General features: G+C 47.0%; 1 protein-coding gene across 10 annotated transcripts in view; it reads right to left on the reverse strand.

The window, feature by feature from the left end:
* Window positions 1-26,567, reverse strand: part of ACACA (acetyl-CoA carboxylase alpha) — a 198,692-nt gene that overhangs the window by 66,320 nt on the left and 105,805 nt on the right. For 7 of the 10 annotated variants that reach the window (XM_083587362.1, XM_083587369.1, XM_083587365.1 and 4 more), the window contains 8 exons: window positions 26,392-26,436; window positions 21,497-21,538; window positions 20,966-21,181; window positions 18,876-19,031; window positions 15,558-15,761; window positions 13,812-13,967; window positions 13,492-13,638; window positions 871-1,140 (listed from right to left, as the gene is read on the reverse strand). In XM_083587362.1, coding sequence (XP_083443488.1) covers window positions 871-1,140; window positions 13,492-13,638; window positions 13,812-13,967; window positions 15,558-15,761; window positions 18,876-19,031; window positions 20,966-21,181; window positions 21,497-21,538; window positions 26,392-26,436 — 1,236 coding nt within the window. The remainder of the gene's footprint in view (window positions 1-870; window positions 1,141-13,491; window positions 13,639-13,811; window positions 13,968-15,557; window positions 15,762-18,875; window positions 19,032-20,965; window positions 21,182-21,496; window positions 21,539-26,391; window positions 26,437-26,567) is intronic. The other 3 variants (XM_083587367.1, XM_083587366.1, XM_083587363.1) reach the window with 1 other exon arrangement.

Here is a 26,567-nt window from a genome sequence, read left to right on the forward strand (position 1 = left end):
GAAGAGAGAAAAGGAGGGCAAATGAAAACCCCATCAGATAAGTTCCTTCGTTCTTACACCAAACCCACATTAATCCAAAACAACAAAAGAGCACGTTTTGCAAAGTAAATATGTAAATATAAAAGTAGCAGGATACATATTTGTACCTGTTAGGTGATAGTGTCCTTTATCAAAGTTGTCCCTTCATACCCCAAACCCTGCTCCCCTTTTTTCCTAACACTGCCCCAACTTCCATTTTATCCTCACTGTAAGCCTGTAGGCAGGGGTGCAGTTAGGGAATTTTGTTAACAATGATCTTATGGGGTGCAGGGGCTCCTCTTGAGAAGGCAGCATGTGCTGCTTCAAAATGTGGTTAGCCAGCCCTACTGCAGTTTGCAGTCCCCTTCTGCTCTTTCTGCTGAATGAGGCCCTTGGCTTGAATCATAGAACTGTAGAATGGGAAGGGAACCCAAGGGTCATCTAGTCAAACCCCACGCAACGCAGGAGAAATATGCAGGTGACCCATACGGGGGGACCAAACCCACGACCTTGGGGTTTTTCAGCACCATGCTCCATTCACCTGAACTAACTGCCAAACTTCTGCCCTGAAGTCCTACCTTGTCGGTACTATTGCCTTCTATGGAAGATTAGGCTACCACTGCTTTTGACCCCAGGTCACCCAGTGACCAGGTTTGGGATTTAAACCTTGGTCTGAATCCGAATCTGCTACTCTAACCACTACACCATGCTGGCTTCCTCGGTGCATCAGAGACACAACTTTCAAAAGCTGCGCTCTTTAATTCAAACCTCTTTTCCTCCCACGTAATGGGAGCCTCTACCAACATGGTAGAGACGCTACACACACAGTTCTGGCATGGCCAGAGCTCTTACTTTGTATGGGTCGGCAGGGTCTTCCCAGGCGACGTGGAACATGTGGCGGATCTCCTCGGCCAATCCGATCCTGGCGCCGCTGTTGGCTGCCACGTAGATCCGGGGGATGCCCAGCTGCCGAGCCAGTTCCGATGCCCGAAGGAAGAGCAGGTCTTCTTGGGGCCCAAAGGACCCGATCCGGTAGGTGATGTCATTGCTAATGACGATGATGTCCCTCCCATCTGGATACTCGGGGCTCTTGAGAGTCATTCGCCAGGCCACCATGCCAATCTGCAATCGAGAGAGGCTATTAGTATTTTTTTTTTAATCTTCATCACCATCATGACTTATCATGAACATAGGAAGCTGCCTTATCCAGAGTCCATCTAGCTCAGCACCGTCAACACTTGACCGCCAGCAACTCTCGAGGCTTTCAGACAGGTAGTCTCTTCCAACCTTACCTGGAGATGCTGGGGATTGAACCTGGTCCTGCCTGCTCTACTGTTGAACTGTGACTCTTTGTGAGCCATCAGTATATTTCTACCTTGCCTTGCAACACTCCCTTTTTATTCTCAGTAGAGCCCTGTGCAAAGCCAGGCTTCTGGGACAAAGTCACCCAGACAAGGTCAAGTTCAATCTTTATTACAGTCAAATACCAGGCAAGAGAAATAACAATAACAACACACATAACTACATCAGCACCGAGGGGCAGAAGCAATACACAAAACCCAAAATTCCATATGTATGTTAGTTATTTACACTGAAAGTAACACCCTAGCAGCTGAAGTGTGTGATACCCAGGCAGTGTCTTTCTTGGCCAAGTGGGTATTTGAACCTGGGATTTTCCAGTCCTGGACTGAACCACGACCTTCCACCCCTTCCTCCCCCAGGAAAGACCAGCCTGCTTAAGAGGCGATCTTCTCCTAATGGGGCTTATTCCCAGGAAAGCAGGCAGAGCGTTGCAACCTAAAGTTCTAATCCAAAGCACACTTAAGTCAAGTCAGTCCAATGGAATTGGGTAGGAACAAAGGAAGCGTCCTCATGCTGTGTCAGACCATTGGGTCCACCTAGTTCAGGGTGGTCTACATGGATTGGAAGGGGGTTCAGAATGAAGACATCCCTAGCCCAACCTGTCCATGCCAGGGATTGAACCTGCCTGCAGAGAAGACGCTCTTCCACAAAGCTACGGTCCTTCCACAAGTGGATGCTTTTAGGATTGCTCTTATGGGGGGTAGGTGGTTCCCAGTGAGGTCTCAGTTTGAAAGAACACTGCTTCTAGAGGAAATCACCACATCACACCCAGACTATGCTTAGATTAGGTGCGGGTTGCATTTTTCAGACTAAGGGCCACATTCCATCACAGGCAGCCTCCTGGGGGGCCGCATGCCAGCACTGGGTGGAGCCAGATGGAAAAGTGGGCGGAGCAACAGACATGACTCTTGTGTGTGTGTACAGCAGACTACCCTGCACCGATGCAGATGGCAGAAGCTTTTACGTGCACACGTTTCTCCACCCAGGCAGGCATGATCACAGCCTGCTGGCACTTTCCAGCCAGGAAATGGCACTTGAGCAGGACGTGGAACAGAGCCTGTGGGTAGCAGGCATGGACGCGGAAAGGGGTATGGCCTGGGAAGAGTCCCGAAGGACAGGAAAGAGAAACCTGGAGGACCGCATTCGGCTCCTGGGCCTGCCTTAGTTGTTAAACAGATGAATGGAAGAAGAAGAGGAGGAGCAGCAGCAGGAGAGTTAGGGCTGGCCTCTCGGGAGGAGGCCCCAGTCCAGTCTGTAGCAAACTTCCATTCCGGCTGCAAATATAAGGCACGGTTGCACACGGCTGTTTATTGAGGATTCTGTGCCCCCGCAGCGTCCATGTGGGGTGGCATCCTCATCAAAATGCTGTCCCGTGTCCATCCATCCAGATGTGATGTTTTGGTCCAGTGGGGGGGGGCGGGAACGGAATCCAGTAAATAAATAAATAAAATGCAGAAATGGTAAATATGGATTAAACGGGGATGGGGTAATGGGGCAGGAACACAGGGCGGCATTCTGACGAGGGCAATGTTGTATGAATGTTGCAAAAAGCTTGCGCACACCGGCAGCACCGAGTCCACAATGGAAGTGCCACGTGGAAGTGCCCTTAGGGAGGGGAAAAGGATGCCTGTGTTTCCTTGGATCGGCTCTTGGTCTCTGCCTCCGTGTTGCAAAAAGGGGGAAGCGGGAGGGAGGAGAGGCAGAGGGAGAGCATTTCTTTCTGACTCGAAGATGCAAAGAGTCTAATTTAACTGTTTTTTTGTGTTGGCGAAATGATGTGTGCCACAGGATTTCCATAAGAAGTGGAACCATTATTCTCCTGTAGAAACCCATTTGGCCTGAAAGGTATCACTGGACGGGATGGGAAAAATCAAACCCAATGAATTATTCACGACCTCCGATCAGAAGCAATCATTATTTCTCATGTTCCAAACTGTGATTAGGGTTCTGTGCTGGGATGTCATTTGCCTCCCTAGGTAACAACAGCAGCACGGAATTGCATGTGCAAGGGAGAGGCAGAGAGAGATACATAATACGCAGCCTGTATTATGGAGGGTGTGTGTGTGTGATTTTTCGCACATGTACCCTCTCTCTCGCACACAGATGTATGGGTGAGTGGGTTTGGGGTGGGCACACAAACACATACATATCACAGATTAAAGGTGATTTATCAGGCACTTAAAATAATATAATGAAGGCTGCAACCTTATGTACAATTGAAACACATGGAAGTCACGCCTAACACCTCTGCATCGTACACAAAGTTTAGTGCATTGGGGTGAGGGACACCCCAATGAGGCATCCCAAATGAATACAATTTAAAATATATATTATGCTTCCATCTCACTTTTCCTTCAGGATGCTCCTAAGAAGAGACAGAACAGATGGAAGGTAAAGAAGGTTCATAATTCCTGCCCCCATCAATGGCCAACCAAATCCATCCAGGAAGTCCACAACCAAGACAGGAAGTCCACAACCAAAACACAATAGTCTGCTCCCGCTGTGACAACTGGAATTACTACACGCTTGACCTGGAAGTTCCACCAAGCTACTGTGGCCAACAGCCATTGACTCTATGAATTGGTCTATTTGTGGTTTTGTTAGGCCATAGGCTCACAGAGGCTGAAATGGGACTCCCATGAAGACTAGATCAAAACCTACCATGAGGTGTGTGCATCTAACTAACCAGGCGATGTTTGGGACTCCAATCAGCCCCAGGCTGTCCCTGTATCTAGAGGTATCATGTAGCGAGGATGATGGGAGTTGTAGTCCACCGAGAGGACACCAGGTTGGGGGAGGGCTGCTTCAGAACCTCGTTCTGCCAAAGACCACGTTACTTTCTTGTGATCCCACCAGACGGATGACCAGCTCCCTCCATGGAAAGTGGAACCTCAGCATTGGGAGCAGCCATTCCTGATCTGACCAAAAGACCCATCCAGTTCAGCATCTTGTTTCCACAATGGCTCCCCAGCTGCCCCCCAGGGAACCCATGAGCAGAATGTGAAGGCTACAGCCTTCTCAACAACTGGTTCTCAGAGAGGTATCATAGCCATCCCGGTTGGCAGCCATGGACAAAGTGCTCAGACAAGAACCCAACGCTGTAATGCAGACATCAAACACACAACACTGCAACTCAGACATCAAAACATGGTTAAAGGATTTAAGTATAGAATTTAGACAAGCTACTGTCTGCAATTCCTGCAGATCCGAAACAGAAACTATTTTGCTGTAGACGTGGACGGTACGGTTTCTGCTAACCATGGTGGGGTGTCTGAGCAGACAAACCTTCACTACAGCTGTTTCTCCATTAATAACCTCTGTTAATTTGTATACTCTGCCTGCAAAGCTGTCTAAGCTCATTGCTGTCACACTTTAAGGCTGTGGGGTTCCATAGCTCCTTCTGACAAGGAACTCCTGCGCCTGTGACAATAGGACGTTGAGAAACGAAGAGAGGGATATCAGGGGAAGGTGGAGGAGGAAGTTCTAAAGTTTGCAAGAATGCTATATTAAGCTCTCCCACCCCCCCAAAAAATTAGCCCCTCCAAAGAACCCAACAAGGGCTGAGCATGCTCAGTGTCCTCTAACACACAGCTATGGGATGCAGAGCGTAAGTTGGACAAGAAATTGGAGGTAGGCAGACATAACGGCCTTCTTCAGTCTCTTAGAGTTTATGAATTTTCCAGGAATGGATGGATGGACATTTGACACCCTGAATGATTGTGGCTGCAGGTGCACATTGAGGTATACTGCAGTTTTTGTTGTGGAGGTGGTTGCAGGTCCAACTTGCAAATGAAATCATGGTTTCAGAGCATCACATGACCATTGTCCCTATGTGCTCCTTCACACAGCTCAGCTGCCCAGCTTGCTTTGCTCTGACACGCCTTGCCTTGTTTTCTCAAGACCATTCATTCCCCGAGGCCCATTTGTAGGGGTACCCAAACATCAAGCACCTGTCACCATTGTCCACAACTCTTCCTATACAAGCCTTCACCTATTTCTGTCTAGTAAAGACACTTTAATGGCAAGGTGTGCCGGGGAAGAAGATGGTTCAGAAAATGTCTAATTAGAGGATTTCTCTCTCTCTCCCCCCCACAAATGTCTCAACCCAACGCTGCCTTAATGGAAGAATTCTGACACCTAGTGGCAAGTGGGTGAAATATCAGCAGGCTCAAAGGTGTGTGTGTTTTAAAGGGCATCTGCAGCAAAGGCTTGCTGTCATTTGCATCGCTCAGGAGGACAAGGAAAATCCTTCAGGAGGGGGGAATCCACTCATCAAGAAACACATCCTCTTCCTACATTATCAGGAGCTACTTGTTCTGTATCAAGATTATCCCACGCAGGGGCAACCCAGCAAATCACACCTGCACTCCCCATAAAAGATTGCCTGGGAAAAGGTTAATACGAGAGTTATCGACCAATTCAAGATTGTTTGTTGTTGTTGCTGATTAATCATCTGGCTTTGAAATCAATTCATCACATTTAAACTAGCAAGGTACGGCATTCGAGAGGACTTGCTGCAGATATATCCTATATGTACTATTAAACACGAACTTGCTCTCTTATCACAAACTCACCAATTATTTATTTACCCCAAAACTGTACCAGATACGCAAGAATAGGAGCATTTGGGAACTCCTCCCAAACAGCCCAATGAGGACTGAGAATACTCGGTGCATGGACTGTTGAGTGGAGAGGGGTGGAAAAGTCCCTGCACCACCAAAAGAGTGGCAGGTGGGCAGCAAGGAGAGGGGCTCCTCAGTTGTGACCCTTAAAGTGTGAGGAACATTCTCCCAAAGAGGGCTGCCTGTCTCTCTTGCTTCTTATATTTGAAGCAGCAAAAACCTTTTTGTTTACAAGGGCCATTTTTGTTTCACTGTTTGCTTTTGTAAGCTGAACATGCAAACAAGAACGAGCCATGATGAGCCCCAAAGTTACAAAATTTGGGGGAACTCTGGCTTGTTTACACTATGATTTCGTGAGAACAAGCACGGATCTGAAACCATGGTTTCAGTTCATGGGTTGTTCACTCTAGCCACTGCTTAAACAAACCAACAACTTGCCAAATTTGGACATTGTGGGTAACTCTGGTGAATTTAAAACCAGCATTGGAATCTTTCTGGCCTACTTCCCACAGATACATACGTTCACAGCTTGCTTCAGCTAATTCTTGTAGTGCAGGGATAAGGCCCTGCAGATGTTCCTGGACTACAACTCCCAACACCCCTGAGTCCTGCTTGGCTGAGGCTGATTATCATCTCTTAATTCATGGGTCGCCTTTTAAATGCGTATCAAATTGGTTGACAAATGTATCATAAAAGCAACACCGAAAATAACATCCAGTAAATTTAAAAGCAGAGATCCATTCCTCCAAGTGGGAAAGCTTGTTGGAACATAAATGCCTTCAATTGTTTCTGGAAAGTGAAGATAGTGGACACCTGTTGTATCCACACGACAGAAGAAGTCGCAGTAAAAGCTCTGCTTTGAGCCACTGTGGAGCAGGTTTCTGATATTTGGGGGACGTGCAGGAGAAACTCTACTGCAGAGCGCAGGGGTGTATGGCTGGGGCAAGGTGATCTCTCATGTAAACTGGTCCTGAGTGATAGAGGGCTAGAGCATGGGTAGGCAAACTAAGGCCCGGGGGCCGGATCCGGCCAAATCGCCTTATCAATCCGGCCCACAAATTGGTGTGTTTTTACATGAGTAGAATGTGTGCTTTTATTTAAAATGCATCTCTGGGTTATTTGTGGGGCATAGGAATTAGTTCATTTTTGGAATTCGTGCATCTCTGGGTTATTTGTGGGGCATAGGAATTTATTCATTATTTTTTTCAAAATATAGTCCGGCCCCCCACAAGGTCTGAGGGACAGTGGACCAGCCCCCTGCTGAAAAAGTCTGCTGACCCCTGGGCTACAGCGAAAGAGGTTGGTGCCAAAACCTTGATCTTGTCCTGTTTGGGTAATGGGAGATGGTGTCTGGGGAGCCACAGATTCCCCACACCTGCTGTGAATAAATAAATAGCTATCAGAGGAGAAAGCTGTCCAGGGGTGGCGACAAAACTGCTTCAAAAGTAGTCTGAGATGGTCACGTCCAAGTACAGCCCCTTCACCTGTCAGGTTTCATTTGTCCTTCAGATTACTGACGGCCCAAATGTCTCCCCTCCTCTCCCCCAAACGGATTAGCCACTCACGCTTGGAGAATTCAAGCTATTGTCGTGCAATACACACCCCATCCACCCCTCTGCCCCGCAAGGCTTTTGGTTAACACAATTGGATACGAAGGACTCAAAAAAGAAAAGAAAAACTCATTCCCAGCGGTAGCTAATCCCACCAGGAAACAGCTTCACTGACAACCATTTGCAAAGTTCCCTAAGTGACAGTCGCAGAACAGAAAGGTCGCACTCTGGGAATAAGAAGAAAACTTTCCGCAGTTCTCCCTTAGTGCTCTGAAAATAAACTGCAGAGATATATTCTCAGACAGGATAGAACTTGAATCCAAACCAGGTTTGAATTAACACTCACTATTGCTTTGGAGACACATATATTCTCTTGATTCAAGAAACCCACAACACTCGGTTTCTCTCACATTGCTGGTTTTTCTTGAGTTTTTAAAGTTGGGATTTCTATGCTCTCTGTAAGGCCATGGCAGTCGTTTCCCAGACTTGGTTGGACCCTGAGCTGTTCTAAGAACACACTTAGAACACAATATGTAGTTCTGGTTGCTTTACTCCCCAAAAGGATACTGTAAATCTGGAAAGGCTTTCCAAAAAAAGCAGCCAAAATGATCAAGGGGTTGGAGCAATTCCCCTAATGAGGAGAGGCCAGAACTTTTCGTTTCGAGAAAAGGCTTTCATATTACTAGAACTCTGGCCCATTCAACAAAGATGAATGCTGGAAGATTCAGGAAAGAGCGCATAAACTATGGAATTTGCTTCTTCTACAAGAGGTAGGGGTGGCCCACAACTTGGTTTATTTTTATTTATTTCATACTATTTTTACGCCTCTTGACTATAAAACAAAACAAAACCTCCAAGTGGTTTACAAAAAGATAAAACAGTAAAATCGAGAAAATTCCACAGCCCTAGTTTAGAGCATACAAGTTACAATACTAAAAAAAATCACCTCAACTTTCTAAGCATCTGGGTAGGCTGGTCCGAACAGGAATGTTTCTAGCAGGCACCGAAAAGAGTACAGCAAAGCCGCCTGCTTGGTCTCAATAGGCAGGGAGTTCCAAAGTGTATAGGCGCTGCCACAGCAAACAATCAAGTTCTTATAAATGTGGAACGGGCATTATGTGGCATTTGTGGTAGTGCCAATTCCGCTGATTGAAGCAGGTCAAGTGGGCACGTGTGAGGTAAGGCGATCTCATAGGTAAACTGGTCCCAAGGGCTTTATATGCGAATAGCAACACCTTGAACCTGGCCCGGTAGCAAATTGGCAAGACGGTGCATATGTCTGATAGCAGGGGTTCTATGCTGTCAGCAATTGTGCTGCAGCATTCTGCACTAACCGCAGCTTCTGAATAAAGCACAATGGAAGCCCCGCATAAAGCACATTGCAGTGATCCAGTCTTGAAGCAACCAACACACAAACTACTGTGGGAAGGCTTTCCTGGTCCAGCCATAGCTTTCAAACCAGCCGCAGTTGGTAAAAGGCACTTCTAGCCACGGAGGCTACCCGAGAGCTGGCCCCAGAAGCACCCCAAAATTTTAAAAGAAGAGTAGACAAATTCATGGAGGGTGAGGCTAAACACTGGCTATTGGTCATGATGTGACCAATGTCCTACCTCCGCTGTCGGAGACAGTGTGAAGGCTGGGAAAGTGGGGAAGAGTGCTGTTGGACTCCAGTTCTGCTTATGGGCTTCCTATTGGCATCTGGTTGGTCACTGAGGGAACAGGAGGCTAAACTAGGCCTGATCCAACAGGCTCCTCTTAGGTTCTCAATCCCAATTCATCTGGTCACTTTTGAGAACAGAGTGCTGGACCAGCTTCACCTGCTACCTGGTCCTTTCACCTGCAGATGCTTGTGACTGAGTCTGGGACCTCCTGAATGCTAAGTATCGCCTCTGCCCACTAAGCTATAGACTCTTCTTCAGCTCTTATTGCAACATCTCAAAACCTACAATGAGGTTTTCGTTATACGACAATTAAATTGAAGATCTGACCAACAAAATCATGGACCTGTCCGTCAACACACACACAAAACACTAAGCCAGAGATTCTTTAACCAAGTGACACCTGATCGAAGCTTTGGTAATTGGTATATGAAGTTCCAATAATACTTAAATCAATGGAATTGATTAATTGATCAGGTTGATAGGCTGCAGAGCAGGTGATTAATCAACCAAAAAGGAGTTACAATCGGTAGGCAACCTTGATTTTTAGTCCTCTGTTCCTGTCCTGCCCTACGGTGTTCCCTGGCAAAATAATTATAAGCAAAATCTTTTAATTTGGGAGCCCTCCAGACATTATCATGCATTCGTGGTGAATTCTATTAATGATGGTATTGGGGAAGTTATATGTGATCCCAATGCAAAAGTTTTGAGGTGGACATGTTGCTTCATTTTCAACTGCTGCGTTTCTCATAACTTCCACCTGAAATTCTGCATTTTTTCAAGCTGCAAACGTTCCAGGTTGTTTGTCCTACTTTTGCTGCGCTACAGTGCAGGTGCAGGTGGGTAGCAATAATGCATTAGCATTGAGGAAGCGTTGCAGAACAACCAATAAAGCCAATGATGTGTGGATGGGCCAGCATACATCTGCCACTAATGTGCTATTATTGCATCATATTATTCTCATGCTGCAGAATTCACCATTAAAAAACACCAATTCAAAAGGGCCCCTGAATGCCATTATTTGGCAACAGCAGCTAATTCTGGGTCTTTGATCAAAGGATAAGTAAACACCTTTGATCTCCGCTGAGTGTCAACAACAAACAAAGTTAAAGAAACAAAAAGGGCAGGGGAAAACATACCACCACCAACTGCAAGACCTTCCTGAAATGTCTGCACATATGAAATATGGCTGAAGTCTGCCCCCATAATGTAAATAGGATGTGGTTTTTTTGCAGGGGGGGAGCAGGGTGAGGATTTCATTCTGCAGCAGTAATAGTGGAACATTTCAGTGGTTTCCTTAAGGATCCTTAAGGGTCAACAAAGGTAAAGGTAAAGGTAAAGGTACCCCTGCCCGTACGGGCCAGTCTTGACAGACTCTAGGGTTGTGCGCCCATCTCACTTAAGAGGCCGGGGGCCAGCGCTGTCCGGAGACACTTCCGGGTCACGTGGCCAGCGTGACAAAGCTGCATCTGGCGAGCCAGCGCAGCACATGGAAACACCGTTTACCTTCCCGCCAGTAAGCGGTCCCTATTTATCTACTTGCACCTGGGGATGCTTTCGAACTGCTAGGTTGGCAGGCGCTGGGACCGAGCAACGGGAGCGCACCCCGCCGCGGGGATTCGAACCGCCGACCTTTCGATCGGCAAGCCCTAGGCGCTGAGGCTTTTACCCACAGCGCCACCCGCGTCCCAGAGAAGGGTCAACAAAACATTATGCTAAATCTGTGGCTGCTGCCAAGAATGGCAGGCCTGAGTCTAGCTGGTTCTTCTCCTTACTTAAAGCTCTGCCCCTGTAAGCCTCCATCTGCACTACGCCTTTGAAGCAGTATCAAACCACTTTGAGCAATCACGGCTTCCCTGAAGAATCCTAGGATCAGTAGTAGTTTGTTAAAGGCTGATGAGAGTTTGTCAGGAGAGACCTCATTCCCATCGCAGAGGACTGAAACTGAGACCTTCTGCACGCAAAGCAGACGCTCCAACACTGATCGCTGGCCCTTTCCCTAAAAATAAAGCTTCCAGTCCTTGTGGCTGTGAATAAAGGACCCTGCTTGGAAATAAGTATGTGGGAGAGCTCAGTCGGGAAACCGGGAGACTCTCAATTCCAGGGTCGTGGGTTTGAGCGCCACTTTGGGCAAAAGATGACCCTCGAGGATTCTTCCAGGTGTACAATTCTATGGTTCTAAGATGCTGGGGACTGAACCTGGGGTGCTCTGCCTGCTGAGCCTTCTCCCCTAATACCCCATTCCACAAACTTTTGTGGGTACTTCGGAAAAGGAGAAAGGAGCTTCCGTCCAAGGCACACAGAAAGTCTTTCAGGGGTTAAAGAGAGAGGGAGAGAAGTGTGTGCTTGTAACAGAGACAGAGCGCACGAGCTTGAACGGTTGGGCTTTGGGTACAGGGTCCCATATAATAAGACTATTTGTATTCATACTGGCAGAGTAAACAGTACATGTTCATGCCCAGGCAGCCTCTGCGCTAGTAATTTCAGCCAGAGCACAGCTCGGTCCCTTGGGAATCTGGGCTACTCTCCCCTGGCCTCCAACCACTCCAAATGCCAAATGAGAGAAGAAAAGGAAGGAGGAGAGGGGGGAGAGCAGAAACATGCCGAGACCTTCCTGCTGCACTGTAGCACCGTCCCCGCTTGCAAGAAGAAAAATACCTAAAACATTTTTAAAGGGTTCGGTTGCGGAGGCACTGGGAGGATGTCTCTTAAAACCCTTCCTTCCAATTTAGCAGCGGCAAGGCATGTTTTCCAGGATATTAAACCTTCCTGAACACCAATCAGGTGGGAAGAGTTGAAAAAATTCTGCAGAACAATAACAAAAAAAGCACCCCAACACTGCCCAACAGACCCATTATCCTGGGACAGATATTTATACAAAATTGCCCTATACTGAGTCAGACCAGCAGTCCCATCTTAGCTGGTGTCCGGGATTTCGGATGCTCTGCCTGAGATGCCATTGGAGACTGAACCCTCTGCACACAAGGAGGACGCTCTGGCACTGCCTTCCCCAAAATGTTAGTCCACGTCTAACAAGAGACAGGAGACACAGGACTATGCCTTAAGAGTGAACGAGACCACGGGTATCTAGTCCAATGTGTCCACATTGACTGACAGCAGATCTCCAGGGTTGCCCTTCCAAACCCTGCCTAGAGATGCCATTGGTGACTGAAGCTGGGATGTTCCATGTGCAAAGCAGGGGGGTCTCCACCACTCGGCTACGACCCTTCCCCTAAACCCAGGCATTCCAAGTGTTCGGTTCTATGATAAATTCTTACTGTTCTGTCGTCCTGTTTTCTGTAGATTGTGTTTATATACAGCGCTTGGAAATGCAAACAATTCGACAGATTGCTGGAATGGGGTGAGGTGGGAGGGCTATCTCCACATGTGGTGGGAATGTCTGATTGTGCATGGTTTTTGGTGGAAAGTATTCTAGGAAATTTCCACCATAGTTCAGCAAATTATCCCTCCAGATTCCAGGGATAAACCTATTGTTGCTCTTTCCGGACACCATGCAACAGGTATGGTATAAAGATATCTGCTTGGTGGCACCGGAGGGAGAAAGGGTATATATATAGAGTCTCCAGGGTTTAGCTGAATTTGGAATCTAGTGGTGGCAGAGAAAGTTATGGAATAGGGGAGGTAACATCTAAGAACCCTTTCTCTTTAATTTGGCACCCTTCCATCACCTTTATCACTCATATGGACAGTGGGATTCATCCTCCAGATTTCCAACGTCCCCTGTGGGCAGACATCATACCTAAACATTTCTGGCCCATGGCTTAATGCAATTGTTCCATTAATTCCTTTTTTCTCACACAGCCCTTCTGGGATTATCCTGAATGATGTTTCACAGTATCGTGTATACCAGGCTTCCTCAACCTTGGCCCTCCAGATGTTTTGAGGCTGCAATTCCCATCATCCCTGCTAGCTAGGGATCATGGGAGTTGTAGGCCAAAAATATCTGGAGGGCCAAGGTTGAGGAAGCCTGGTGTATACCAATGCAATGTGGAGGGCCTTTTTCTATTTTCTGTTTTGTTACGTCATGCAAAAACCAATTTAAAATTACTGTAAAAAATGAGAGAAAGAAATGCCTTAAGCAAAAAAAACCCCACAAATATTTCAGAAATCCCGAGAGCTGCATTGCAGGTCAGATCCATGGTAATGCCGCAGGGTCTGTTGAGCTCCCTGTTCAGGATGCCAACTGCCCAGTTTCATTCTGCCACCCCCAGCTCCACCCATATTACCCACGCCACAGTCAGCCAGCCTACTGGAACTTGCCTCATTTCCTCCAGGCAGCCTGTTCATATGCACCAATTGGCCTTGGTCGTCCAGCACCAGCTCTGTGTATGTCAGCAGGTCAGAAGGCAGCGGAGGAGCAGGCAGGGTCGCAAAGTCTTTCATGGATTCCCAGAGTTTAATTAAAGACTAAAGGTGTTTGGGGGAAGGAAGAGAGAAATAATAAGATGCTTTCATTACATTTTTACAAATATAAAACCCCCCACTCTTCACTGCTTGGTTCAGATGCAACAGGAAACCATGGTTTCCCACTATTACAAGGATTCGTGTCCTAGCAGCGAGTCCAGGTGGGCAGTTCATACCTGTCGGAACATTTCGGGGATGTCGTAGACGTACGTCGTCCCCAATGACTGCGCCTGGAATCTCTTGGACTGGAGCAGGTCCTTTGTCACATACGGGGTGTTGATCAACATTCCGTGTAGTGGCCCTTGCTTATCGCCGTAAGCCTGGAACATAATCTAGACGAGGAGATACACACCCACAATTAAAGACAATTTGACGTTAGTGCATCAGACAAGGCCCCACGGCTGTGTTGTTACATCCCACCATACAGGAAAGGCTATGGGATGAATGGCTTCTTGAGGCTAGTATTCTCCAGGCAGTGGTCCTTGGTTCAGAAATGTGTGCTGCGGCACAAACCACCGCTCCCCCTACACACACACACACATGCTCAGTCTTCATAATAACGCTGGCGCCATTTATCAACAAGCCCCCAAACCAGCCACTTTCCAGTTATGGAGCAGAATGCAGTTAGGCAAAGCACTAATACAGGCAGACAACACGGTGCAGTGGGTTAGAGCAGGGGTTGGCAACCTAAGGCCCATGGGCCACAAGCAGCCCACAGGGGTCGTTTAACCAGCCCACGAACCACCCCCAAACCGAGCTGCCAGCTTGGCGAGTCCCTACGCGCTGTGCTAAACCGGCACAGCGCAGCGCAGGAACTTGCTTCCACAGCGCCGGAAATTGCATCTGTGGAGAAGCTGGAAATCGTATCTGTGCAGACGCCGGAAATCAGGGGTGCGCGCGTGATCTGGCCCACGGAGGGATCTCTGCTGGAGTGAACCAGCCCAGGCAAGGTAAACCTCGGCAACCCCTAGGACCCTGGTTCTAATCCATGAAAGCTCACTGGGTGATCTGTCAGCCTAACCTACCTCACAGGGTTATTGTGAGGATAAAATGGAGAACCATGCACGCCGTCTCAAGTTCCTTGGAGAAAAGGTTCAGTATGAATGTATAAATAAATATAATTATGTATTCTAACACATTACCTGTTAACACTAAACTGTAGAATATTGTATTTATTTCACTCTAAACTAAGCCTTCTCTCCTTGACCCTTTTCAGAACCTCTCTACTAGAGGAGGCAGAATGGAGCCTTGCCCCATTTGTCTAACCCCACTTTAAAAGTCATCCAAGCTGGTAGCCATCAGCTGGCCATGTGGCAGGGAATTCTATACATGTGTCTCCTTTAGACTCCATCTGCACCACACATCTCAAGCAGTATTGTGTCTGCTAGAGCAGTGGTTCCCAATTAGCTAAGTACCATAGACACACACACATACACAGACAAACACACACACACAGTTTTTCAAAAGCCAAGACATGGGCCCCCCACTTTTGAATATGTTGATGTCTCTGTGGTAGTCTTTGTTATATCGGCAGTGCCACAGATGCCCTGGATAGGTTAAAAGGACCCCCAGGATCTGCTGGCCACCGACTGGGAACCGCTGCCCTAGAGAATCTGCAGTTTCCCCTGAGGGCTGAGAGCTGTTAGCAGGAACCCCTATTCCCTGCACAGAGCTTCAATTCCAAGAGTGGTTTGACAGTCAGCCCCTCTGGGAATTGTGGTTCTGTGAGGGGAACGGGGGGGGGGGTGTCTCCTTACAACTCTCAACTCCCAAAGCAGCATCAACGGAGCTGTTTTGTAGAATCTCCATTCTTTACCAGCTGAAACGCCGAAGCTGGAACCTGAAAAACAATAATAACCAAAGAGAAGTTGTCTCCCCCTGTCAAATGTAATCCCACAGCTGCGCGATTTAAGATGCCACACCTGTGCTGTTCTGGAGTCCGTCACCTCCTTGTACAGACTTATGTCTAGATAATAACCGGACTCATTGGTCAGGAAGAGCCGGATGGGAATCGCCTTGCCGGTCGGCGTCAACCGAATGTTGATCTTCAGCTCCGCCTGGAGGACTCTGAGCTTCCACAAGCGGCTGCCATAGCGCATCACCATGCTCCGTACAGACTCTTCGATCTGAATGATGGGGGCAAGAAAAGACTCTGGTCATGGAGAGGTCCAGGTTAACCATTACTGCAAGTTGTGCAGGGTGTGGGTGAAACTTGTACAAACTATGTGAATTTTCCCTCCTGTGTAAAGGGCTCGTTCGCAGAGCATCTGCTTTGCATGCAGAAGGTCTCGCATTCGATCCCTGGCATCTCTGGGTGGGGCTGAGACTTTCCCAGTCTGAAACCCTGGAGAGCGGCCTCTATTCAGAGTAGACCTGAACGGCTTCAACCTTGGCTCCCCGGCTGCTGTTGGACTACAACTCCCTTCAGATCCCTCTGCCAGCTCAGCCTATGGCTGGGGGTGATGGAAGCTGTGGTCCAGCAACAGCAGAAGAAACAAGGTTGAAGCACTCCTGTAGACAACGCAGACGGACCAGTGGCCTCAACACATGGCAGCTTCCTGGGCGGTGGGCTCTTTCTCACCGGAGGTGTTCAATAGCAGACCACGACTGCTAGGGATGCTGCAGCTGCACCCTCCACTGTGGATCTTGCACTGAGCAACGGGCCAGGCTAGATCAGGATGGCCCAACTTTCCATACCAAGAGTACTTCCAAGCAGTACCTGAGGGCTGCACACAGCGCGCAGCAGGGAGGAAGCGAGGTCAAAATTGGAGGGCCACCCCAGCCCCTGTGCTCCCTTCCCAAAGCCAGCTCAGCAAGGCACCAGGCTTTGGGAAAGAGGTCTGAGGTTCTCGCAAAGTCCTAGAGACCTCCCATCTCCCAAAAAGGCCTTGAGGGTCACACGTGGCCCTCAGATTACATGTTGCACCACCCTGGGACTAGATGACTAGATTCAAGTACCTCCCAGTTCTTTGAGCTTATAAAATCCTCGCCTCCCCCATCTTCTTAATATTCCAAGAAACCAGAGAGCAGCATTAAGAGCAAAATTCTCTGCAAACATTTCCTTTTTTGAAAAACAGCATTTACGCCCCTGCGTTTCACTGCAGCTACGACACCTTAAATCAACAAGGCAATTACCGCTCGGAGGCCCGTTGCTCTGCCGTTTTATTAAACTTTCTAATATACTGCTGTTTGGTAAATAGTGCATATTAAAAGGCAGGCAATCGGAAGGCAGGTCTTAATGTTCTCTCTCAAACTGCCTCTTTTCCCAAAGCCCCTCTGGGGGACACTCTTCCCGCAGCTCCTGCAAAAGGAAACCCCTGCGGGGCTTGGAGGCACCTGAGAAGCGGAACACTCAGAGAAGTGCCTTGCCACACTCCTTGCTTCAAATACGCTGCTAATCCAGTTTTTCTAACTGGTGGCGGTCAAGACATGGGGCGACCCACCCTCAGCCATGTGGTTGGCCAGAGGGAAGTAGGAACCATAGCCAGCCTGTGGTACAAAGAGCCAGACTTGCTACTTCAGCTCTGGGCTACCCTAGACCAGTCCCCACCTGCACTATATCTTTAAAGCAGTCCCATACAGCTATAAACAGCCACGGGAATGTTTCTTTGAGGTGCTGTGAGTTGTTAGGAGGCCCCTATGCCCCTCACGAGAATCTGCCGTTTTCTGAGTTCCCTAAGAAGAGGGATTGACCTCTGAGCAACTCTGAGAACTGTAGCTCTGAGGGGCATGGGGTCTCCTAACAGCTCTCAGCATCCTTAACAAATTAAGACCTGGAAACGATGCCTTATGAGGAACGGCTAAGGGAGCTGGGCATGTTTAGCCTGGAGAAGAGGAGGCTAAGGGGTGATATGATAGCCATGTTCAAATATATAAAAGGATGTCCCATAGAGGAGGGAGAAAGGTTGTTTTCTGCTGCTCCAGAGAAGCGGACACGGAGCAATGGATCCAAACTACAAGAAAGAAGATTCCACCTAAACATTAGGAAGAACTTCCTGACAGTAAGAGCTGTTCGACAGTGGAATTTGCTGCCAAGGAGTGTGGTGGAGTCTCCTTCTTTGGAGGTCTTTAAGCAGAGGCTTGACAACCATATGTCAGGAGTGCTCTGATGGTGTTTCCTGCTTGGCAGGGGGTTGGACTCGATGGCCCTTGTGGTCTCTTCTAACTCTATGATTCTATGATTCTATGATTCTAAGAGTTCCCAATATTCTTTGGGGGGAAAGCCATGACAGTTAAACTGGTATGATACTGCTTAAAACCTAGTACAGATGAGACCCCAGCACAACACTTATGGATTCCCCATCTCTGTCAAGTCCCAAACACACAACTCTCCCACATAATATTTATTCATCTCAGCTGCTCTCCAGTTTTGTAGACCGCCCTTCATCACTTTATTTTTTCACTTTATATTCCTTTATTTAGGAGAGGGAAAGCATATTCCTTTATTTAGCCCCTTTCAAATATTTCGCAAGCACATAACTTCAAACCTAGCAAATGTCTCTCAGTCCATCCTGAACTAACAACCACACTTTCCTGTAACGCTTGAAAAGAGAGAAGAAAAATAAACCATCGTGCCTCGTGCAAAAATACTGAAAAGACGGGGTCATATCATCAGCAAATCAGGTTAACAAGGACCAAAGACAGTGTTAAGAGTTCCAAATGCTGGTATGTTGGAACAGAGATCCAGTTTCCATCATCACTTTATAGCAGCGGTGGGCAACCTGTGGCCCTCTGGATGTTTCTGGACTCCATGGCAACTTCTGGAGGGCCAAAGTTTCGTGAAGTCTGGCTTCATAGTGACCTCAGAACAGTTTCCAGACTACCAAGAAACACAAAAATATGCAATATTGGAAGCTAGGGTTGTGGAGTGGTTAGGGTGTCAGTCTAGGACTTGGGACAGCAGGGTTCAAATCCCCACTCTGCCATGAAGCTCTCACTGGGAGACCTTGGGCCCAGTCCCTGCCTCTCTGCCTAACCTACCACTCAGGGTTGCTGTGAGGACAGAATGGGGAAGGGGAGGACCACTTGAACTCCTTGGAGAAAATTAATACATACGTACATATGCATGACTTAAAACAGTCATTAAAAGGTAATTAAAAAACCAAACGTACTAGCCTCAAAAGAGAAACCACCCTCATTGATTCACCCCAAATGCTTGAGGAAATGATAATGTGGGTTTTTTTAACTGGATGGTGGAAAGCCATTTGTATCTCCCTCTCAGTGTCAAGGGACCAGCTTACCTTTGATGGGTCCATAATGACCGTTGGGACGAAGTTGAGGAAGATGTGGTTGCAGTCTGTGCGCACATTGGTGTTGTTGAAAGCCACCTCCAGCTCGTCCATGGCTTCCAGAAGCAAGCGCTCCCCCTCGTTCTGTAGATATTCGAAGGACGCCTCCTGCGGGCAGAGAAACCAAGCTGTTATTTAAGGATAAGGGAAGAGCTTTGCTGCTGGATCAGGCCAGTGACCCATCTGATCGAGCATCCTGTCCTCCCAGCGGCCAACCAGACGCCCCTATGTCAAGCTCGCAAGCCAGGGCTTGAGCGAAAAGAGCAACTCACCCCGATTGCAACTGGCGTTCAGAGGCACAGCCCCTGGGACAGCAGAGGAAGAGTACAGCCTCGCAACTTGCAGCCACCTTAATCCTCCATGTATTTGTCTTTGAGAAGTTAAGTGGAACCCTGCTGGATCCGGCCAAAGCCATCCTGTTCTCGTAGTAACCACTCATGAGCTTGCAAGCAGGGCCTGAGCACGAGAGCACACTCCCCTGCCTTGGTTTTGTGCAGCTTGCTGCCTCTGACAGTGGGAGCAGAACATAGCCATTGTGGGCAGCGTAAGAGTCCAAAAGCAGGACCTGAGCAAAGCAGCACCCTCTCCAGTTCTCAGCTACTAGTCAGCTTCATGGAGGTAAAGAACAGGCATAGGGCCTAGTAGCCAGTGATGGTTAGAAATATTAACGGACTCTACATAAGAAGAGCCCTGCAGCTGGATCCGGCCAAAGGGTCATCTAGTCCAGCATCTGGTTCTCACAGATGCCCCCAATGGGAAGTCCATAAGCAGTTCTTAGGATGATTTACATGAGACATGACAGAACACCGAAAAAGAAAATGTAATACAGGCAACTCCCCATTTACGTGGATTCAAAACACGTGTCACTGTGCACACGCTCATCGCAAACAAAACCTGGGAGGGGCACAGAAAAGGGCAAAAACTGCCCTAGAAGCATGTGGAAATGGCAAAAACGGCACCTAGCAATCCCATGAGCCTTTGCAAGTGTAATCCCAGGAGCCTTCACACTGACCTTCCAGGCCAGTGGAGAGTTGGAGTTTGAACAAGGTTTGGAGGGAGTAGAGTTTGGTGTGTTGCAGGACCCCCCCCCCAAATCATTCAGTTTGTACAAACACCACACACACACACACACACACACACACACACACACACACACGACATACGCGACATTTCTGTTATAAATTCATAGCAAATCAACCATACATCGGATTTAAACCAGTCCACTTTTATTTTACTCCATGAAGGAAGGACTATCAAAGGGGGATGGTTTGATACAGGACGGCCATAATCCCTTAACCGTACCAGCACATACACAGGAGCCCTACCCAGTTGGCATGACAACCTTGATGGTCCCAGACAGAAGACCATCCAGGTCACAAAGGACTTGTATATGGGAGTGGATTTAACATGGACTGGAACAAAGGACAATGATCAGATCTTCCCTCTGGGGGCAGGAAACTGCCAACTCCCTTTTGTCCTCTGGAAATGACTCATGGGGAGGGGGAAAGGAGGAACCAGCCAGGTGACAAGATACTCAGGTTACCTCCACAACTCCTCCCTCAACCCCTCCTTTTTTGTGATGTAGTTGTGATGTAGTCTTAGGGGTGTAGTTTGGGGGATTAGTAACTAATAATTTTTGTTCTGGACTTCCATTTTGCTTCATCTTGTTGCGGGTGGGAGTCCTGTCGCGACAGTATTCAATAAAGGCCAAGCCTACAGGCTGCTGTTTTGCTCCAAGTTATCCTAGTTGGTGTCTTTGCTTTTGTCCAAAGGAGCCCTCGGAATTTTCTGTTAACAGGTGGTCTAGTAAGTGCTGCTGGTTTTTAAAAGGTTTTTCAAGGGCTTCCAGAGGATTAGAGGGTGTTTGCAGGCTTTCTCAATGGCGTTCCCAATATATGTGATTTCACTTAAGCGCGTGGTGTCTTGGAACGTAAACCCCGCATAAATGGAGAGTTCCTTGCAAATGGCAACACCTTAAAATAAACACGCGCAGCACTTCGTTATCAGGTCATGCGTCCTGCTAATAAATCAGCAAAGCCCACCTTGGTAACCAAGTCCGAGTGCCGGATGATTGCCCGCACAAAGAACCTGTAGTCGGTAACCTCAGCACCCGCCTCGACTTTTGCGGCACCCAGGTAGAGATGCATCTTGTGGTTGGCACATGGAATGGCTGTGAGGTCAAAGTTGCGCATTCGGTTGAGTTCCAGCTGGAAGGCCAAGGCTGGTTCCAAGTGGCGGTAGATTCTGTCTTCTTCAAACTGGAAATGGAAATCCAACCATATATATATTTGGATGATTTGTAGGAGTGGACAGGATATAATTTATAAACACAGATAGACAGATATTAGAAAGTAAATTACAATATTAAAAAATGGTATAAAGATTACGTTGCTAAGCTTAGAAGTACAAAGACAAATAATTACACTGATGTGTATCTGTATCACAGGTATACACACACTTTCTATATTTTGGAAAGTTGTTGGTTTGCTATGTGTTTGGGCAAAGTGTTGCTTTGAGGATATGAATCCATTTCCAACTCAGAAGACAGAAGCAGTGAATTAGCTAGTGCTTACCTTATCCCTCGCCCGGAATGTGAAAAATTTGGGGAATTCCCTCTGTCCCAAAAAGAAAAAGAGTGAAATTAGCCTCAGAAAACATCACCTGCCATTACTCTCTCACCTATAGGTAGCAAGGGTGTTCTAACCGTAGTCACCATTGTTAAAAATAATGATCCTCTGGCTTTAAACCACCCACCAACAAAACCACCATTTAAAAAGTCATCCAGTTTTTTTTAAATAGATTGCTGTTGCTTTAATTTCTGATTTTAAGCTGCCCTTGAACATTGCTCTCCAATAGAAAAGTGGGATACAAACATTTCTAAAAAAACCCCAAACCTTTTAGATTTTAAACACGAATCTTAAGAAGGGAGCAGGGAAGCCAAATATTTTACAGAGGTCTGAGTATTATTTAATGTCTGTGTTCACATCTCACACTAAACCATGGCTTAACATAGCCTTTCCCAACCAGGTGCTTTCCAGATGTTTTGGACTACACCTCCCATGGAGTTCAACAGGTGAAAACTGACACAGCATTGCAGCCTAAAGCTGGTTTGTCATTCCTAGCAATCTCAGTTTGGAGGAGTGTGGAAGACATAAGGATACCCAAGAGAAAATTCTCTTTGCACTTGGGCCAACTCCATTTCCCATAATTCCTCAGGAGAAGCCACGACTGTTAAAACTGATATTCAAGGAATATGACGTTTGCAGCTGAGGTATGCCCCTGTATTTGCAAAAGTTGGTTGAGGCCTAAAAGGATAGGACATAGAAAATCATAGGATATGGGTTGCATCCATGGCATACATTTAAAGCACTCTTATGCCACTTCAACAGCCATGGCTTCTCCCAAAGAATCCTGGGAGTTGTAGTTTATAAAAAGTCTCCTAGCAACTCACAGTACCCTTAACAAACTACAGCTTCCAGAAGGAAAGTAAGGGGGGGGAGGAGGAAGTGATTAGGAAGATAATGAAAATGCCCACCCCTCTTGCCTTACTCTCCAAATACTGCCAATTTGTCCTTCTAGCACCCATGCTAATGTGATTTAATATTTTTTCCCTAAAGAAGACCTCCCATCTAACATTTTCGGGCAAATATACTAACTAAATGTGCACATGCGCACAAACACGCAAATCCTCAGGATTTTGCTACCAAAATTCCCCCCTCCAAAAAAAAAATATTTAAAGAAATCTCCCTTCCTAGATGGAGGAATTATGCCCCCGCTGTGTTCTAATCAACCAACCATCATCAAGACAATCAGAATAATTCGCCTAAATTAACCAATCAAGACACCCTGCAAATTGGAGAATGCAGAAAGCTACACGAGAAAAAAAATCATCATAGCTGGTTATTATACTAATAATCGCGTTAAAAACCTAATGAGATGAGGAAATTGGAAGCTTGCTGGAGCAGCTCTCTATTACCTCAACATGCTGAGAACTAATTATATAGACTGTAATTAAAACACAAAACAAACCCAAGCCAAGGCCCCTGAGTTACGTTGACAGGCGGTCCGGTAACAAAGAGGAGGGACTATTAATGACCGAGCCAAAGACTCTCAGAAGGATGAGGCGAAGCTCTCCAAAAAAATCTCTCGACACAAGAGACCTCCTCTGCAAAACACAGACCATCTCCACCAGCAGGAACCGGCCCATCTGAACAAAGCCATAAGTTGTCTGGTCAGAAGTTCAAGCCTTGATTTCCCAGGAAGAAGGCTCAGAAAGCAGTGGAGGCTAGTACCCGTAGGAACTGGTGGGGCAGATGGCAAGGAGCCCCAACAATTGGGAGACCCAGAGAATCCTGACTTTGTCCCCATCCTCCTCCCAGCTGAGTTCCACAAGGGCGACACTGAAGCGACGGAAGACGAAGCTGGAGGCAAGTGTCACCCTGTAAGAAGCCAGACATGCAAAACGTTCCAAGTTCATGTCTTGCTATACCCAGGCACAACAGCTCCCATCATCTGGCTGGAAGGACACATGCCCCACCCCGATGACAGACAATCTAGAGCTAGACCTGGGATTGGGAGTCTCAGTCCTGGGGGCCAAATGTGGCCCTCCAGGGCAATTGGACTGGCCCTAGGGATTCTCCCTAGACCACCCCCACCCTCTCTTGCTTCCTGCCCTGCCCACCACCCATGGTGGCCCTTAGAATGAGCTAGACAGACCAACAATCTCTCTGCGTTAGGGCAGCTTCCTTCCTGCGAACCCCGGGCTTTGAGGTGGTTTTTCCTGAGGTGCAACCCAGTCTTTCCTTTCTAACTACATTTCTGCCCTTCCTTTTGCCTTTAAAAGCTGCCGCCGCGGAATCCAAGCAGGACTTCCCCCTACAACCCGGAGGCAAAGCGTGTGGATTTATTCGCAAGCACTCAGAAAAACTCTCCCTTTCCTCAACTTATCCATTTTTATTCTCTCAAACCGCTCTGATTTCTCCTTGCTAAAGCCTCCAGGTTCTTGCTTAAGCTCTCCTGACTTTCCCCTGCTTCCTGTCATAAAGCTGTTGATTGATTGGTATCTGTGTGTGCGTTTTAAGTTCGCTCCCATCAATAAAACCCAGGCAAAGCTGCTCACGCCACACAAAGCATTCTGGGAGAGGCTGGTGTGTGTGTGCGCACACACACAGGGGACAAAATACTCTTGCTCTTTTCCTTTTGCCTGCAGCCTAATCTCTCTTATTACTCCGCAGAGCGCGGCTAATAGTCCTAACCCCAAACAAGAGAAAAATATTCCCAGTGATATGTATTTTTAAAGTGGAAGGAACACAAAGGAAGGAGAGAAGCAGATGGAAACTGGACCAAGAAAGCCTGTGTTGCAGTAGCTGTTTTCAGATGCTCACATTTTTAAAATATGCTTTTGTTTTAATTTGTACTGCTTGTGGCTCTGTTGTTGACCCCATCCACCCTTCGAAAAGCTTGTTTGGTAGGAAAGGTAGGATAAAAATTCACACTTTTAAAATTTATTTAACAAAATGTATATACCACTTGATTGTAATGAAACCTCTGAGCGATTTGCCATAAAAATTAAAATGATCAATTAAAACAGTCAAAAACTTAATAATAAAAGATACACTGCATATATGAAGTAAACTGAAGAGAATATTGATAGCATAGCTCAGATAAAACAACAACAGTAAAAAAAAAAGAGTGGGGAAGGTTTGCTTGTTGAGCTTTAATAGCTAAAGATATTTCTGACCATAAGATATATGGGGTCATTTTTGCTGAATATGCCAAGTTGGACTTGGAATATATGAAGAATCCAAAACAGTGCACAGCATAACAACTGATCATAATGATCAACACACACACTGTCCTAAAATACTGTACCAACAATTAAACCCGCAGCACATCAAACAGTTACACAATTCATGATGTACTTTGGGGGGGGGGGGGCTGAAGAAGCTAAAATGGGCTATGAGTATATGAAGGCCTACTAATCCTCAGATGGGTACATAAAAATTCAGCCCAACCATAAAGGGGCAGCTAATCTGCAATAATTCACCCGTTGGGCATGTGTTTTCCAGGTTAGATTTCAAGCTATGCTCACAGAATCTCTGACGGCTAAATTCTTTAATAGGTCAGCAATGGACCAACTGTTCTTTGTGTTATGAGAGAGCAGCAACTTCCCTATCCCTGACAAACTGGAAACAGCTCTTATGGGGTCTCAGGCCAAAAACTTCCCAACCTTGCTACCCAAGGTTCTTTGCATTAGAGGTGCCAAGGAGGGTTAACCTAGAGCTCTTCCACCTGCAAAGCATCTTCACTATAAACGCCAGTTAGCTCAACCAGTTAGAGCGTGGCACTTATAACTCCAAGGTCACGGGTTCGATCCTGCCTTGCAGGGTGTTGACTCAATGATCCTCAGGGTCCCTTCCAACTCTACAGTTCTATTACTCTTCTGACACTGAATACTAGGATTTTTTCCCCTATGCACCCAGGGCATGGTGGCCTCATCTGGTATTGAAGTCTTGTCCTCCTTCTAGAAATGTGGCTGCACCACAGTCGACAGATTAGTCTAAGTCAGGGATGGAGTGACTCTATTGCAGTTATTACTGGACTGGACCTCAGCTACCATCACTGAAACTGAAACTGAAATACTTTATTGTCACTTGTACAACTTGTATACAGTGAAATTACAGGAGCACCCCCCCACTCAGCTCTCTTAGTCTTAATTCCCCTCGTTTGCTGACGCACACCCACCAAACCCGAAAGTCAGTTGCCCTGTTGTTATCTTTTCATTCAGCAGCCTAACAGCCCATGGATAGAAGCTGTTCTTTACCCTGTTGGTGTGACTAATCATGCTTCTATATCTTCTGCCCGAGGGCAGGAGATCAAGAAAGTGCCGGCCAGGGTGTGAATCATCCCTCAGAATTTTCCTCACTCTCCTGAGGCAACGTTCTTCCGCTATTTCATCCAGCCGATTCACGGGACAGCCCATAATATCTTGTGCTGTATTCACCACCCTCTGTAGGGACTTTCTATCAGATGATGTCAAACCAGCATACCACACCGTGATGCAGTATGAAAGGACACTTTCTATTGTTGACCAATACCAATATCATCAGTGAGCATTGGCCAGGCTGAGCTGGTGGGTGTTGGGAGGAGTCTCAAAACATTACCAATGGCAAGACATTGACAGTGGCCAAAACTTTCAAGAACTTGTGCTTGAGCTTGCTTTTCCCTCCTCCATCCCTTTTCTTTTTTCTCGTATGCTACGTCCTTTTAAGAGTACGAGTCCCAACAGCAGGGCCTGCCTTAGGACTGATTTGTAAACACTGTAAATAAACTTCTGCAGGTCCATCCCTGACTTAAACCTAAATTTAAGGGGGGGGGGGAACAACCCCTTTCCAAGTACACTAAGAAACTGAAAGATAAAAATTAACCTGGAATTGCCCATCCCTCCCAACCAACACCTTTTACTTACATGAAATCTTTGGTCCACCTCACAGTTGACCTGTTTCCTGAAATCCTTATGGGCAATAAATAAATAAAAAGAGAGAGGCACACAGAAAGGCGGAGCAGGGTGACAGGAAGGATAAAGGGGAGTGGGGAGCAGAAGAAAGCTAGCAATTAGTATATAAATTAAAAACAAATTAAGGC

This window comes from Podarcis filfolensis (assembly GCF_964270895.1).
Source record: "Podarcis filfolensis genome assembly, chromosome: 15".
NCBI lineage: Eukaryota > Metazoa > Chordata > Lepidosauria > Squamata > Lacertidae > Podarcis > Podarcis filfolensis.